Here is a 16636-nt window from a genome sequence, read left to right on the forward strand (position 1 = left end):
TTGATTGTAGCCCAATTTCAAAAAACACTTACATTGCCGACCCCTAGTTTGCATGCGGGGATGCCAGACTCATAGGTTTCTGTGAGTTTTTTTTTTTTTGTCAAGCCACATGATTAGAGCCTGAGGCTCTAATTGGCTTGAAAAAGGTTACCCACTCGTGACACTAGCAAATCAATATTTGCTATTGTCTTCTGGCTTCCCTTCCCATCCAATCGGGACAGGAGGCGGATTAGCTTGGCCGGGAGAAGCTGAGGTGCCGTGACCATGAAGGGGTGCGTGTGGATCTGGGTGGGGGGGGGGGGGTTTGCCACCCCCCAAAAAGTTTAGCACCAGCCGCCACTACTCTGATCCAACTCATAGCTTTGGCCCGTCCTCATTCAGAGCACTTCATTGATCAGTAAAGTTATCTTGTATTGTGGGTTAGCAGGGGAAGTAACGGCTTTGCAATGCAACAGAAATTGAGGTGCAGTTACAGTTTAATTGAGGTGCAGTTTATAGTCCAACAACGAACATGCAACTACAGCAGAAATTGTCTGCATGCTGGAAAAACCAGCAACAGGGACCAACTCCACCCATTTTAAAAGCCTGGTAACACTGATTCTGCACCTTACCATCAGATGCCCATCTGTTGAGCTTTATCCCCTGGCAAGCAATGGTACCACCCACTATTACCAAGAAGAGGAGGGTAGACACCAGCACCTAGAATACCATGTGTGATCACTGAGTGTATGAGTGTCCACTACCCTTTACACTAGTATCTCACATGCAATAACAAGATATAAGATGAATTACAATCCAGAGAGCCATTTGTATTGTTATTGGCTCTTCTGTGGAAGTTAATGAGCTCAGGGCTGCAAATTGCTTAATAGCATCAGGGAGAGGATTGCTTGTACTATAACCAATTAAAGGGAAACCTGTACATACTGCTACATTGTATGCTGTATACATTGCTTGCCATTGCGGACCTGTGCTTTGGCAAATGTTAGTGGTCTGGCTGTCAAGCTGATTCACTGGTTGCAATACCTGCGGAGTCACTGGCCAGGTGTGAGGATCAGGAGTTTGCATCCCTGTTATTGATTAAGAAAGTACTGCAGCTACTGACAGCAAAGCAAAAAAAAGTTCTTTAAAGTGTATCTGACCCCAAAACCAAAAATGTTATATATGGCGGGTTACCAGTCCTTAGCCGCTTCAGCTCCGGAAGACTTTACCCCTCTTCGTGAGCAGGCCATTTTTTGCCATTCAGCACTGCACTATTTCTATTTTAACTGGCGAATGTACGGTCATGCAACGCTGTACACAAAATACATTTCTATCTTTTTTTTTTTTTTACACAAATAGCGCTTTCTTTTAGTGGTATTTGATCACCACTGGGGTTTTTTTTTTTTTTTTTTTTTTAAGTTTTTGCAATATATAAATGAAAAAATGCTGAATATATTGAAAAACCCCCCCCCCAAAAAACAATATTTTTTACTTTCTGCTATAAAACGTATTCAATAAAAAAATATTGACTGACTGCTTCTGACATCAATACAGTGATCAGTAATAACACTATACACTGTCACTGTACTAATGACACTGGCTGGGAAGGGATTAACATCTAGGGCAATAAAGGGGTTGAATATGTGCCTAATTATGTGTAATGTGTGTACAGTGTGTTGCTCTTACTAACTGATCTCTCAGTTTCGGGATGAGAAACTGACAGGTTGTTACCTTCCTACAGACCTCTGTGTCGTTTAATAACGCATGAGCTCTGGGCTGTGATTGCACACAGCGGGTCAACAGGTTGCGGCCATCAACCATTGCCCGGGACTTGCTGACAGGGGGGGGTAGAGGGTGCAATACACATGCCCTAAACCCAGAAGTAGGCAGCGACATATGGTACATTGTTTTGTCTACAGTGGCTGCTCCCCCAGAGTACTGGAGTACACTCCATTGGAGGATGAGGGGAAGGAGGAGAGGGACTTTTGGGACCCCTGTGGTTGTATGTATGCTTACGGGCTCTTGCACCCTGATCTGAGAGGGAATATTCCAATGTAATATGTTAGACTTTTTGAGTAACCATATCATGGTACAACAGTTTATTTGTTATTTAATTTAGATGGCATTTATTGAAAGTCCATATTGATAGCTCCTGATGAAGAGGACTTTATACGAGAAACACGTTGAGCTGTAAAGACCACTATGCATAATTGTCACAGTACTGCGATCGACTGGTTTTATAAAACTGTATTTTATTAGTCTACTAAAATTAGACAATATATGGTCCATATTTACAATAAACTTGAATAAATGCTATATCCTACCACAAAATCCTACCTGCCTTAAAAGTCCCATGCCTATACTATTAATTTAGTTTCGATGTACCCATAAGTTCAGTCCCTTTCACACTGATGCATTTTTTTGCAGAGTAAAAACACAGGAAAAAAAACGTAAGAAAAAACATTTCCCTTTAAGCCCTGTGGGACTTTTCAGCGCAGTGGTGTGAAAAGTCCTGCATGCTGCAGTGTTGAAAACTGCACCAAACATGCAGCTTCCTATTGAAATGAATGGAAATTTTACCGCAATTTTACCACAATTTTGCGCCAAACACAGCACAATTTGTGTTTTTGCTGCATTTTTGAGTCACATGTCCATTTTTCACAGGTGCGGGCAACCCAAAAAACACACCGGAAAACGCATATGTGGTTTTACCGCGATTTTTTTACAGAACAGTGTGAAAGGGCCCTAACTGGGGCAGCCATTTGGCTGTGGAATCAGGGTGGCAGTCATATTTTGCTGTTTTTAAGGCTGGATTCACACCTAGGGCATTTTTTGTGCTTTTTGCATTTTGCAGATTTGCACTACAGAGCGTGTTCCATAGGAAACCATGATAAATGGGCTGTAGTGCAAAATCTGCAAAATGCAAAAAGCACTAAAAATGCCCTAGGTGTGAATCCAGCCTTAGACATGGCCGGCATCTCACATCGATCAGTGAGTGAGTGCAATATTTGTATAGAGCACAACGCGAACTGAATCGCCTCAAGGCGCTGCGAAGAGCTTGGTTGTCCATCTTCTAGAAGAGGAAGGTCTTACGTTTTTTTCCTAAAGGCCAGGTGGTTTTCTTCCAGGCGGATGTTGGTTGGTAGAGCGTTCCATAGCCGTGGTCCTTGGACAGCGAATCTCCGCTCCCCCTTTCATTTGTACCGGGATTTGGGAATGAGGAGGAGGTTAGAGGATCGAAGACTGCGGTTGGGAGTGTAGCGTTTTATTTTCTCTATTAGTGAGGAGCATCTCTATGCACTCATTTGTGGGTGAGGCAGAGGGTCTTGAATGTGATCCGATTTCTTTATGGTTAGCCAATGTAGGCTTCTCAGGGTAGGGGAGATTGATTCCCAGGGTTATCAGCCTTGCCGCCGTGTTTTGGATCAGTTGTAATCGCACAAGTTGATATTGGGGTAATCCTATGTAAAGCGAGTTTGCGTAGTCCAGTCGTGAATTAATGATTGTTCCAACTACCACTGCTTTGTCATTCTTTAGCCGCGTACACACGGGCGGACTGTATGGCCTACTTAGTCAGTCGAAACACATTTCAGCGGACAGTCCGCTCGTGTGTGTGGGCTTCAGCGGACTTTTTCAGCGTGCAGTCCGGAGTACTAAGAATTTCGGATTTTTCTAAATTCTGTCCGTCGTACTTTGGTTTCAGCGGACAATCCGCTCGTCAGTAGGCTAGTTGGACGGACTAAGAATGGCGCATGCTCAGAAAGGATTTACACGGCGGAAGGTTGCATTGCTGTGTATTGGACTTCCTATTTCTAGTCCCGTCGTACGTGCTGTACACGTCATCGCGCAAGCTTTCGACGGACTGTTTGTGCATCCGTGTGTGGTCAAGTCTGTTCATTCGAAAGTAGGACGGACTGTCCGTCGGATTGTATGACGGACTAAGTAGGCCATACAGTCCGCCCGTGTGTACGCGGCTTTTGGGATAAAAGGGATGAGTCTGCGTAGCAGATGGTGAGAACCACTGACCACTTCTTCTATGTGACTCACAAATGTCAATGGATGCCCAAAGATGACCCCGAGACTCTTGGCCTTGGTCTTTGGGGAGATGGTCTGCGCAAAGATGGCGGGTGGTGTCCAGGAGGTCTTGGTTCGGGAATTATGGTTTGCGTGTAGGATAAGAAGCTCTGTTTTTGATTCGTTGAGTTTGAGGGAGTTGGTGGTCATCCAGTCTTCTATTAAATTGAGGCAATTTTCTAGTTGTTGTTGATGGTCTCTTTGTCCGGTGATACGGAGGTAAAGTTGCGTGTCGTCAGCGTACGAGTGGAAGCAGAGGTCTAAAAATCTGATGATTTTGGAGGAGTGGCCGGATGTATATGTTGAAGAGGACTGACGACAAAGGCGACTCCGCAAGCGACCGCCCGGGATTCAGAGGTGAATTCTCCTAGTTTTACTGTCTGTGAACGATTTCCTAGGAAGGAGGCGAACCATTGAAGATGGAAGTAGAAGATCTGTAGCTTTAGGAGTGGCACAGTGGTAGTACTAGGGGCCTCATTGGGCTCATGAGCCGATGGCTGAGCACCACTGGGCTGAACAGACGTCTCTGTGAAAGGTCACCCAGAATTATTCTACAGGCAGTGTGCGTTTCCTATTAAATTTAGAGTGAAATTTATTAATTTTTTACCACGTTGAAAATTGTATCCTGATAATAGTTTTCCTGTAATAGTATGCAGTTACTCAAATCTGGGCTGTAATTATTCTGGCATTAATTTGAGTTCTCAGCGTGAGAATTCTATCTCACTGAATAGTAAGATAGATTAAAATGGATTAAATGTTGATCAGGATTGATTAAAATGGATGTGTGAAAGCTTTTCCTCTAGACTGGAGCTGTCATTTAAAGGAAGACTGTTGTAGTAAAAAGAAAAAAGTACCCAGGGCTGTTTTCTCCCATCACCCTAACCAATACTGCTATGACAAACATGACCCCACACTGCCACAAGTAATACTTATAAATGTAGTAGAACTCATGTGGTGCCTCTCACTTGAATAAATCTCTCATACATGGCAGGTCCAGAGTTCACCATGACCTGAGAAATGATGTGCTGCAGTTGCTGGGGAGCATGCATATAGACAAGGATGTAGCTGTAAAGAGGATGCAAGGGATCTGCAGTGCTGACATGCATCTATTTTTAATTATATCAACAACAATCCCTGGCTCTGGTGGCCATCATTGGTTGTATAACGTTAACATTGTCCACTGTAAGGCATGGTGGTAGACACAGAGGTAATCCATAATAACAAAACTCCACGCGCAGGCGACGGCTGGGTCGGATTCACACCTTTTATTCCTACAATTTCTTGATCCTGTAAAACCTGACCCTGCAGACAGCAGTAATAGATTTCAGACATTCATCTTCTATCTTCATAGCTTCCTCTCCCAGCCGAGAGACGTTCTGTTTGGAGTCACAGCCATCTTGTCAGTTCTGGAAGTTGCTGATGCTTTATGTTCCAACCTGAAGCCTGACCGGCTCAGCTGGACTTCCACCAATAACTCTGCTTCAGCTAGTCACATGCCTAGAGAGCTCTGCAGCCCTTGCGGTGGTCCTTTGGAGGCCTATATGGGTCTATGACAAGCCTTGATCCACTTTTAACTAGTGAGTGCATTTTTATTGTCTTTTATATTTTTTTTTGATACATCGCTACACCTAGATGGAGGCGCCCTCTTGTGTTTGTTTTTTATACATGCATTAGTATCTCAAGACTGAGACGAGCTGCATCCACTTCACCTGGTGTTCCCTACCACCAGGGGCGGACTGACGACTCATGGGGCCCCCGGGCAATAGGAGATTATGGGGCCCCCAGGCAATCAGAGATTATGGGGCCACACAGAATACACAAACACACACACACACACACAGTATAAAATCACACAGGTTACACATACATGTACACACAGTAGACACAGATATGTTTCTATTGGCTGAGAAGGTACTGGAGAGGTGGGGTAGCTATAATCTCGGGATTTTTAGACCAAAATTATGTCGGCAAGGGACATTTCAGGTGGCAGATGTAAAAAAAACACAGATTTTTACATACTGTCCCTGGTTTTACTGAGCCTGGCAACCCTGATGGGGCCCCTAGTGGCCTGGGGCCCTCGGGCAGAGCCCGAGTTGCTGAATGGTCAGTCCGCCCCTGCCTACCACTCTCCTGGCCCTCTTATGTTCCCCGTTAAATGATGGTTGGGTTTCAGTAAGTGCAATAGCTTATTCATTTTCTTGGGCATTGCGGTAGGTGTCACAGAAGCGGCAAAGCTATAGCAGTGAATAGCTGTGTTACCCTGCTGCCTATGCAGTGAAGCAGAACTGGGCAAATCTGATTTTTAGATACGTGCGCAACAAAAAAAAAATATTGTTTTGTTTCGTTCCTTTATGTTTCCGTTGATTTGTGATGATTTGTAATTTCGTAAGACGCGAGTTTTCATATTTGGACTCGTTCGTATTTTTGTAACGGATGCAGGGGCGGACTGACCACTGGGCCACTTGGACACTGCCCGAGGGCCCCGAGCCACTAGGGGGCCCCATCAGGGTTGCCAGCCTCAGTAAAACCAGGGACAGTATGTAAAAATCTGTTTTTTTTTTACATCTGTCTCTGAAATGCCCCTTACCGACATCCTTTTGGTCTAAAAATCCTGAGATTATAGCTGCCCCACCTCTCCAGTACCTTCTCAGCCAATAGAAACAAGTCTGTGTATACTATGTGTACATTTATGTGTATACTGTGTGATTGTATACTGTGTGGCCCCATAATCTCGCATTGTCTGGGGACCCCATAATCTCCTATTGCCCGGGGGCCCCATGAGTTGTCAGTCCACCCCTGAACGGATGTATTTTCGTTGCTACAAAATGATTCGTAATTTCGGAAGACACAAGGTTCCATATTTGGACTTGGTTCATATTTTCGTAACGGTTATATTTTCTTTGATAAGAAATGGTTTGTAATTCCGTTTTTTTTATTGATTCGAAATTCGTAATTCTGTTAAATAATCATTTTAGTTTATTTCCTACGAAAATTACGAATCAACAAAAAAAGGCAATCTCACAAAAGTAACAATTACTAAATTACGAGTAGTGTACGGAATAAAGAATATTAATCCTATGTTTGCTTTTCTAATAAGTCCTGTACTTACACTCCCTCACGAGACCCGACTCCGTCTCCTCCTCAACTGAATCTAAAAAGATTCAGGAATGCCGTGTCACTCAGACACAAAGGGGATAAGCTGATTGGCTAAAGATATTAAGTAAATACATCACTCACTAATACACTGCCCATTCCAAAGAAGGATTCGAGAACACAAAACTTCGAACATACATATTAAAGTGGTGTTTCCACCAAAAAATAAAAAATAAATAATTGGAAAAAAATTTTTTTTTTACTCATCTCTAAATACCTGTTGCTAGGGGGTCCCTCGTAGTCTGCCTTCTTCCTTGCCCGGGCTGGTGACATCACTTCCCCTCGTGCCGCACAGTCATCTGGGACCTGTCACGTGTCCCAGGTGACTGTGCGGCGTATCACGGCGCCCTGCGCCGCTTGCGCATGCGCAGTGGGTGCCCGGCTGTGAAGCCACAGCCGGGTGCCCACAGTAAGAATGACGGCGCCGCGAGCGGAGTGGTAAACGAGGGGGGCTGCCTTCCCCCGCATCGCAGGACCCTGGGAGAGGTAAGTGTCCGATTATTAAAAGTCAGCAGCTGCAGTATTTGTAGCTGCTGACTTTTAATAATTTTTTTTTTTTTTATCGGGGCCCCCCACTTTAAGATACACTTACAATGCACATTCAAAAGAACGATTCGAGAACACGAACGGACGAAGAAACGAAATTTCCGAACACGCGAATGAAAATACGAACATACGAAATTATGAACAGACAAAGGAATGAAAATACAAAATGTAAATCATTTGCTATAGATGCCATATTTTCTTTATTTTACTGTTTCAGAGTCTCGTATTTTCGTAAGTTTGTCCATTCGTATTTTCAGATGTTCGTTATTTTGCTTATTCGCAATTTCATAATTTTCGTATTTTTGGTTCTTTCGGCTATTCGAATGTTAGATCTTCGTACAAATTTGTTATGCCGCATACACACGACCGGACTTTTTGACAGCAAAGGTCCGACGGAACGAGTCCGTCGGACAATTCGATCGTGTGTGGGCTCCATCGGACCTTTGCTTGCCAAAAATCTGGCGGACTTTAGAAATAGAACATGTTTTAAATTTTTCCACTGGAACTCCGCCGGACCGAGAAATCCGTTCGTGTGTATGCTAGTCCGACGGACAAAACCCGACGTGAGGGCAGCTATTGGCTGCTGGCTATGAACTTCCTTATTCTAGTCCGGTCGTACGTCATCACGTTCGAAATCCGTCGGACTTTGGTGTGATTGTGTGTGGCCAAGTCCGTTCATTCGGAAAAAGTCCGTCAGAACTCCGCCGACAGTCCGTCGGACCTTGTCCCTCGAAAAGTCCGGTCGTGTGTACGCGGCATTAGTATTCATACATTCGGATCAATTCAATTTGTTACAAACCAAATCACACATGTCTACTGATTTTGAAGAATCTCTGCTGTGAAGCTAGAGCCGGGTGAATCTTAGCAGTAAAGCAGAGTTGGGTGAATCGTAAAGCTGGCCGAAATGGATTACAAATATTTTTGCAGGTAAAACTTTTTAGCTATTACCTTTTTGTATAACTAGTTATTTAGCCAGAAGTGAACTTTAACATGTGTGACCACATTTATCCCTGCTACCTACTCTTTAGGTCAGCCTTTCTCAACCTTTTTACCCTAGGGCAGTGTTTCTCAAATCCAGTCCTCAGGCCCCCCCAACAGGTCATGTTTTCAGGATTTCCCTCAGATGAAACAGCTGTGGTAATTGCTAAGGCAGTGAAACTGATCACATCACCTGTGAAAAATAATGGAAAACCTGAAAACATGACCTGTTGGGGGGGCCTGAGGACTGGATTTGAGAAACACTGCCCTAGGGGAACCCTTAAAATAATTTTCAGGTCTCGGGGAACCCCTGATAAAACCCATTCATTGGGGGTCAGTGGGAACAATGCCCTTTTTTTACAGTGGTGGTAAGAATGACCCCCTTACAGAGAGCTATAAAGATCATTGGTGTCTGCCACTTGGAGGGGCCAGTGGTATTTGGCTCAGAACTATGTCGGCACCATCAAACAGGAGGTAAATCAGCCACAGCTCAAGAAACCCCTAACCACCTCCTGAAGGAACCCTGGTTGAGAATGGCCGCTTTAGGTAATACATTCAGCATGACTTTAGATGACCTACCAGGGCTTGGAAACTCAGAAGATTCATCTTGAGAATGTCACTAAAACAGTAACCACAGGATGGAAAACTCACCTACAGAGCAGATATCGTTAAAGTGATCCTCGCCCTCCTCTGCGTGGATGAGATCGTTTTTACTTTTCTTAATGGTAGCTCGTTTCAGCACTAGGAGGAAGAGGAGAAGATATATTATTCATTACATTGCAGCATGTTACAACGTAGCCGTTTCCTGTGTGCGGATGCGTCGGGCCATGGAAGTAACGAGGAAGACTCGGGCTGTGTGCATCTCTGCGCTGAGCAGAAAATTAAAAGTGACTAGTGGGATTAAAACACCTCATAAGATGGAAAACTGTTTAAATGACCTGTCAATCATACAGGACTGACAGCCATGTCTTCCACAAGCTATCATGGCGGACAAACGCTCGTCCATGATACAAACTTAAAAAAAAAAAAAAAGAAGAAAACAGCTTCCACTCCTGTATATTGAGTAATTAAAAAAAAATCTATCCCTGCCTAGGAGCAATTAGATATGCAGCTATTCACCAAACAGACGAAAGCCGCGCACACACGATCGGATTTTCCAACGGGAAATGTGTGATGACAGGCTGTTGGCGGAAAATCCGACCGTGTGTATGCTCCATTGGACAAATGTTGGACGGCAGGTTTTAAAATTTTCCACGGACAAATGTCTGTTTTCGGATTTTCCGAGCGTGTGTACACAAGTTCCGTCGGACAAAAGTCCCAACGAAAAAAACACGCATGCTCGGAAGCAAGGACGAGCCGGGTGCGGTCGGTCTTCCAAACTAGCGTTCGTAATGGAGAATTAACATTTGTGACGTGGAAAATTCTGAAATCTCAAAATGCAGCGCGCAATTCTCTTCTTCTTTATTTAACGGGATAATAATGGCGCTCCTTTGCTGGTGATAACCGATGGAGTTATGGCAAATGTATTTTAAAAGGCTTTTATTTTCCAGTGATATCAAGAATAATATTATTTACTTTTTATTTTATTTTTTATTTTTTTGGGCAAGTTACCACAACACCATTATCCCGTAATTTTTAAGATCAAAGATACAACTATGTTGGTGTCCCTTGTTAAAGTGGTTGTAAACCCTTACAAACCATTTTGACCTACAGGTAAGCCTAGATTAAGGCTTACCTGTAGGTCCAAGAAATATCTCCTAAACCTACACGAAAATCAGTGCCGCCTATCAGTACTGCCCAACAATGCCCATCACTGCTGTCAATCAATGGCCATCAGTGCCCATATGTATCGCCTAGCCGTGCCACCAATCAGTGCCACCTAGCAGTGCCCATAAGTGCGGCATATTAGTGCTACCTCATCAGTGCCCATAAGTGCCACCTCAATGACCACCAGTTCAGCCTATCAGTGCTACCTCATCTGCGCACATCAGTGAAGGCGAAAAATGACTTAGTTACAAAATTTACTGACAGAAAAAAAGTAAAAACCGTATTTTTTTCAAAATTGTTTGTCCTTTTTTTTGTTGTAAAAAAAACAACAGTGATTAAATACCACCAAAAGAAAGCTATATTTGTGTGAAGAAAATTATAAAAAATGTGCTTGGTTACAGTGTGTAGCATGACCGCGCAATTATTATTCAAAGTGTGACAGTGCTGAAAGCTGAAAAGTGGCCTGGGCAAGAAGGGGGTGTAAATGCCTGGTAGGCAACTGGTTAGGGATAAGGGCTTAATGTGTTTTTTTGTTTTGGGGGTAACCCTACGCCATTTTTTTTTAAATTTTTTTTTTTGGTGGGAGGTCCCTGATTAACATTTATGCCAGACCCAAAAATAACTAATTGAAGTGGAACTATGGACAAAATAAAAAACGGACAGCCTGTCAGTAGCATTAACATGGCAGATTTCGTTTTTTCAGAGCCCCCCTTTAACATATTTTTATTGTTGATTCTGGGGGTAAATCTGTATTATTTGTCGTTATTCAATTTTCATTTATTGTTCTATAGAACCAATGCCTTGTACTAAAACTTGCCCTGTAGCACTTATTTATAAGGGCATCTGCATTCACTGTTTTCTCTTAGTCCCCCTGCAAAGTCCCATAAATACCTGTTGATCCTGCTGGTGAAGTCCACCTAATGCAGCTTCCTGTGACGCCATGGCAAGGATGCTGCACTGCTCCTGAATTCAAAGCAGAGTTGTTACTCACATGTAGGTTGTGCCTACTTGCACTACAGTGAGAAGAGATGATGCAGGGTGTGCGGCTATCAGCGTTGTCACTGCAGCGTGTCAATCAGGAACATTGGCCACACCTTGTTCCTCCCACTACCGCTATTGGTGTAACCCTCCCGTTGTGAGCTGCAGTGTCTGGGAGACGCAAGCGATGGATAATTTGGCTTAGTCACAGAAGATGACGTTTCCCTGAATTTATGAGGTTTGTGCATCACATAGTAAGTTCATTAAGACTTGTTTACAGGAGACATCAGTTGTACTTTTTACAGGGTTACTATGCTGCCTGTTCTGCAGTGATATTGCACAGCATCTCCGCCCCCCTAGAATGGACAGGGAAATCTTTAGTTGGCCATACACTAATCAAAATTTCAAATTTTACTAAGTGTGTAGCAGTCCATGCTCAACAGAAATTGATCATTTGAGCATTTTGAGTAGTCCATCTAGTCTGCCCCCCTTTTTTACATTTTTTTTTCTTATTTAACTTTTTTGTCTGAGCATAGATCTGTTTGCAATAATAACATTCAGTAAACAGTAAGGGTCCTTTCACACGGGGCGGATCAGTTCTGATCCGCCCCGTGGATATCCGTTTGCTCAGCGGGGATCACTCCGCCGATCCCCGCTGAGCAGGGAGATGACAGCTCCGTCTCTGCACACTGCGCAGGGACGGACCTGTCACAGCGCCGCTCTCCCCTATGGGAGATCGGATGATGACGGACCGCAGTGCCCGTCGTCACCCGATCCGATCCGCAGACGGATGGAAAAAATAGCTTTTTCCTCCGTTACACTTTTTCGGATCGGATCGGGTCGGATGTCAGCGGACATGTCACCGCTGACATCCGACGCTCCATAGAGCTCTATGGAGCACCCGTTCAGGTCCGCCTGAAAAACTGACAGGCGGGCCTGAACGGGACGTCAGTGTGAAAGGACCCTAAGTGTATTCAGACACAAACCACATACAATACGTTTGCTATAAAAGGCATTATGACTTTAAATAAGCAAGTTTTATTTAATTAGAAATCAAAGTCATAGCAGTTTTTTTTGGCTTTTTTAATGTTGTTTTATGTTTTTGCAATCAGTATTTACAGAATAGAGAAAACACTAAGAGTGTATAAAGCCAGGACCAGATTAACGTAGGGGCTATTGGAGCTGCAGCTCCAGGCCCCTACTCTAATATAGGCCCAGCAGGGTTGCACTGACCATTTGGGCACTGCCATTGCCCTACTGATTGCCGCCCACTGCCAAACTCAGCCCCAAATGCATTTAAAAATAAAAAATGAAATTGTAAAAAATAATAAAAAAAATGAAATAAAAATATTTTTTAAAAATGCTGCTCTACTGGCACCCTCCACTGCCCCCCCCCCCCCAAAGCATTGTGGGAAAAAAAGTTCAATTGTAAAAAAAATAAATAAATAACAATGTAAACAATAAAAGATTGCAACAAATAATTGAATAAGCCCAAGTTTTACATTTATACATTTTTTTTTTCCAAACGGGTTCTCTTGCACATACAGTGTGAATGAGCAGTTTGTTTAAAATACATAATTTATTATAATAGAAACATTTTTTTGTGTTTAATTTTATTTATTAACCATAAAAATGGCCCTTCAAAATCCTCAGCGCCAGGCCCATGATGCTCATAATCCGGCCCCGTATAAAGCCAGGGAGGCTATTGGGTTTTCTTTGCGGTCTCTCCCTAATGGAGAGATTTCCCCTCACTTTCCACTATTGTGACACAACAGGAAGTGAGAAAAAAAATCTCTCCAAGGAGGACACAGACAGCAATAAAATTCCATTGATTCAAATCCTTCTCCATATCTATATGTAACTAAAAAATAGTTTTGGCCAGTGTTGCGCTATTATCCTCTGGATTAAAAAAAAAAAAATTATATATATATATATATATATATATATTTTTTTTTAAACTTGACATTTACAGATGCTTTTATTTTAAATAGATATTGTGATGTAATAGCAATCCCATCTTACCATCTAAGGGGGATTTCTCCTCAGCATTCTTATCTTCTTCTGCAAGCATGACTTCCTCTGCGAAGAAAAATAAAGCAGAGAGAATAAGGGTGAGAAGTGATGTAAGGCTGGATTCACACCTAGGGCATTTTTAGTGCTTTTTGCATTTTGCAGATTTGCTCTACAGACCGTGTTCCATAGGAAACCATGTTAAAGAGGAAGTAAACCCTGATGGGTGTTACTTCCTCTTTCATTCCCTGCAAAGGCAAAGCATAATGGACTACTATGCATCGCATCACATTGCATAGTAGTCCATTATGTGTCACTTACCTGACACAGGAGCCAGCGAAGTCACCGCTGTCCCCCTGTAGTCCGGCGCATCCACCTTCTTGGTGGGGTCTCGCAGCTCCGCCGCTGTCATTCGGTGAAGCCGCGATGATGTCACTCCCACGCATGCGCACGGATGCCGCGCTCAGTGCGCATGTGCGCCGCTGTCTACGGCGCATGCGGCGTAGACTGCAGTGCCTGTCTTTTGGCAAATATCTCCTAAACCGTGTAGGTTTAGGAGATATTTCTTGGACCTACAGGTAAGCCTTAATCTAGGCTTACCTGTAGGCCAAAGTGTGTTGTAAGGGTTTACAACCACTTTAAATGGACTGTAGTGCAAATCTGCAAAAAAAAAGCACTAAAAATGCCATAAGTGTGAATCAAACCTTAAGGCCCCTTTCACATTTGTGCGACCTGAAAGTCACGCGACTCGAAGCAAAGCCTGTGTAATCTTGAGGTCTACGGACCTCAAGTCGCATCAAAGTCGGACCAAAGTAGTGCAGGTACAACTTTGAAGTCGCACAGATATGGCACTCATTGGAAATCATAGGGTACAACTTGTCATGTGACTTTGCAGTCCCAAGTTGCAGGACAAGTCGCAAAAGGGGCCTAAAAGTATTATTTGTGTATATACTGGGTCTAGGCAAAGGAATTTTTCAATTTCCAGATAAATGTGGGAAACCTCTACACTCCAGTACTGACGGGAAGAATCGCTCTGTTCTGAATTCCCCACCGAGTATTTATTTTCCACGTACTGCCCAACAGCTTCAGGGATTCTAGAACTTGGCACCACTGTCTGACTTTTTTTAGGGTATCACAGCCCACCCTCTGCAGCCCAATGGATTCCAATAGCGGCCACTGAAACCACACAGGATTCTGAGGTCAAATACAGTAAAAGGCAGCCAGGTGACTACGCTGAGCAGCGGTAGCTTCAGAGCTGTGTGCAAGGGCTGATAAAATGGCTAAATAAAGCATTTATATAGCTCTGACATATTCTGCAGTGCTGTACAATGTAGGACTGCAACAGAAGAGCTTACAATCTAATGTCCCCAGCAAAGTTACACACTTTTATCATTATTTTTATACATTTATATACAGTATCTCACAAAAGTGAGTACACCCCTCACATTTTTGTAAATATTTTATTATATCTTTTCATGTGACAACACTGAAGAAATTACACTTTGCTACAATGTAGAGTAGTGAGTGTACAGCTTGTATAACAGTGTAAATTTCCTGTCCCCTCCAAAATAATTCAACACACAGCCATTAATGTCTAAACCGCTGGCAACAAAAGTCAGTACACCCCTAAGTGAAAATGTCAAAATTAGGCCCAATTAGCCATTTTCCCTTCCCGATGTCATGTGACTCGTTAGTGTTAGAAGTTCTCAGGTGTGAATGGGGAGCAGGTGTGTTAAATTTGGTGTTATCGCTCTCACTCTCTCGTACTTCCAGTGACCAGTATAACTCCTCATGGCAAAGGACTCTCTGAGGATCTGAAAAAAAAGAATTGTTGCTCTACATAAAGATCCCTGAAACTGAGCTGCAGCACGGTGGCCAAGACCACCATACAGCGGTTTAACAGAACAGGTTCCACTCAGAACAGGCCTCGCCATGGTCCACCAAAGAAGTTGAGGTCACGTGCTCAGCATCATATCCAGAGGTTGTCTTTGGGAAATAGACGTATGAGTGCTGCCAGCATTGCTGCAGAGGTTAAAGGGGTGGGGAGGCGTCATCCTGTCAGTGCTTAGACCATACGCCGCACACTGCATCAAATTGGTCTGCATGGGTGTCGTCATAGAAAGAAGCCTCTTCTAAAGATGATGCACAAGAAAGCCTGCAAACAGTTTGCTGAAGACAAGCAGACTAAGGACATGGATTACTGGAACCAAGTAATTACTGGAACCAAGACCAAGATAAACATATTTGGTTCAGATGGTGTCAAGCATGTGTGTCCTCCTCACCTGGTTGCCACCAAAGACAAGTATGTCTCATCTACAGTCAAGCATAGTGGTGGGAGTGTCATGGTCTGGGGCTGCATGAGTGCTGCGGGTCTACAGATCATTGAGGGAACCATGAATGCCAACATGTACTGTGACATAGTGAAGCAGAGTATGATCCCCTCCCTTCAGAGACTGGACCGCAGGGCAGTATTCCAACATAACAACCATAAACACACCTCTAATGCCGCGTACACACGATTGGAATTCTCGTCGGAAAAAGCTCTGATGGTTTTCCCGACGGAATTCCGCTCAAGCTGTCTTGCCTACACACGGTCACATCAAATTCCGATCATTTATAACGCGGTGACGTACAACACGTATGACGGGACTAGAAAAAGGAAGTTCAATAGCCAGTAGCCAATAGCTTCTCTCTCGTAGTTGAATCTGAGCATGCGTGATTTTTTTGGCGCGTCGGAATTGCATACACACGATCGGAATTACCGATAGAAAGTTTTTCCATCGGGAAAATTGAGAACATGCTATCAATTTTTGGCTGGCGGAAATTCGGACAGCTAAATTCCGATGGAGCGTACACACGGTCGCATTTTCCGATGAAAAGCTCCCATCGGTCTTTTTCTGGCCGGAATTCCGATTGTCCGATTGACCACTACGTTGCTAAAGAAACTAGGTCTGGAGACATGCTTGGCTATTCCATTCTCTTTACCCCTAAACCCTGTTTGAACATCTGTGGGCCATTCTCAAATGGAAGGTGGAGGGATTGCAAGGTCTCCAACATCCACCAACTCTGTGATGTCATCATGGAGGAGGAGAAGAGGACTCCAGTGGCAACCTGTGAAGCTCTGGTGAACTCCATGCCCAAGAGGGTTAAG

The 16636-nt window shown here is 43.6% G+C and overlaps 1 protein-coding gene across 10 annotated transcripts in view; it reads right to left on the reverse strand.

Annotated features, from left to right (window-relative positions):
• The window catches only part of CACNA1B (calcium voltage-gated channel subunit alpha1 B), a 495135-nt gene that overhangs the window by 222603 nt on the left and 255896 nt on the right, over positions 1–16636 (reverse strand). For all 10 annotated transcript variants that reach the window (XM_077467940.1, XM_077467939.1, XM_077467936.1 and 7 more), the window contains exons 10-11: positions 13498–13554; positions 9382–9471 (exon numbers count right to left, since the gene is read on the reverse strand). In XM_077467940.1, the coding sequence (XP_077324066.1) occupies positions 9382–9471; positions 13498–13554 (147 nt within the window). The remainder of the gene's footprint in view (positions 1–9381; positions 9472–13497; positions 13555–16636) is intronic.

Source organism: Lithobates pipiens, unplaced genomic scaffold (assembly GCF_037356315.1).
Source record: "Lithobates pipiens isolate NorthernLeopardFrog02 unplaced genomic scaffold, aLitPip1_a1.2 Scaffold_11, whole genome shotgun sequence".
NCBI classification, from domain to species: domain Eukaryota; kingdom Metazoa; phylum Chordata; class Amphibia; order Anura; family Ranidae; genus Lithobates; species Lithobates pipiens.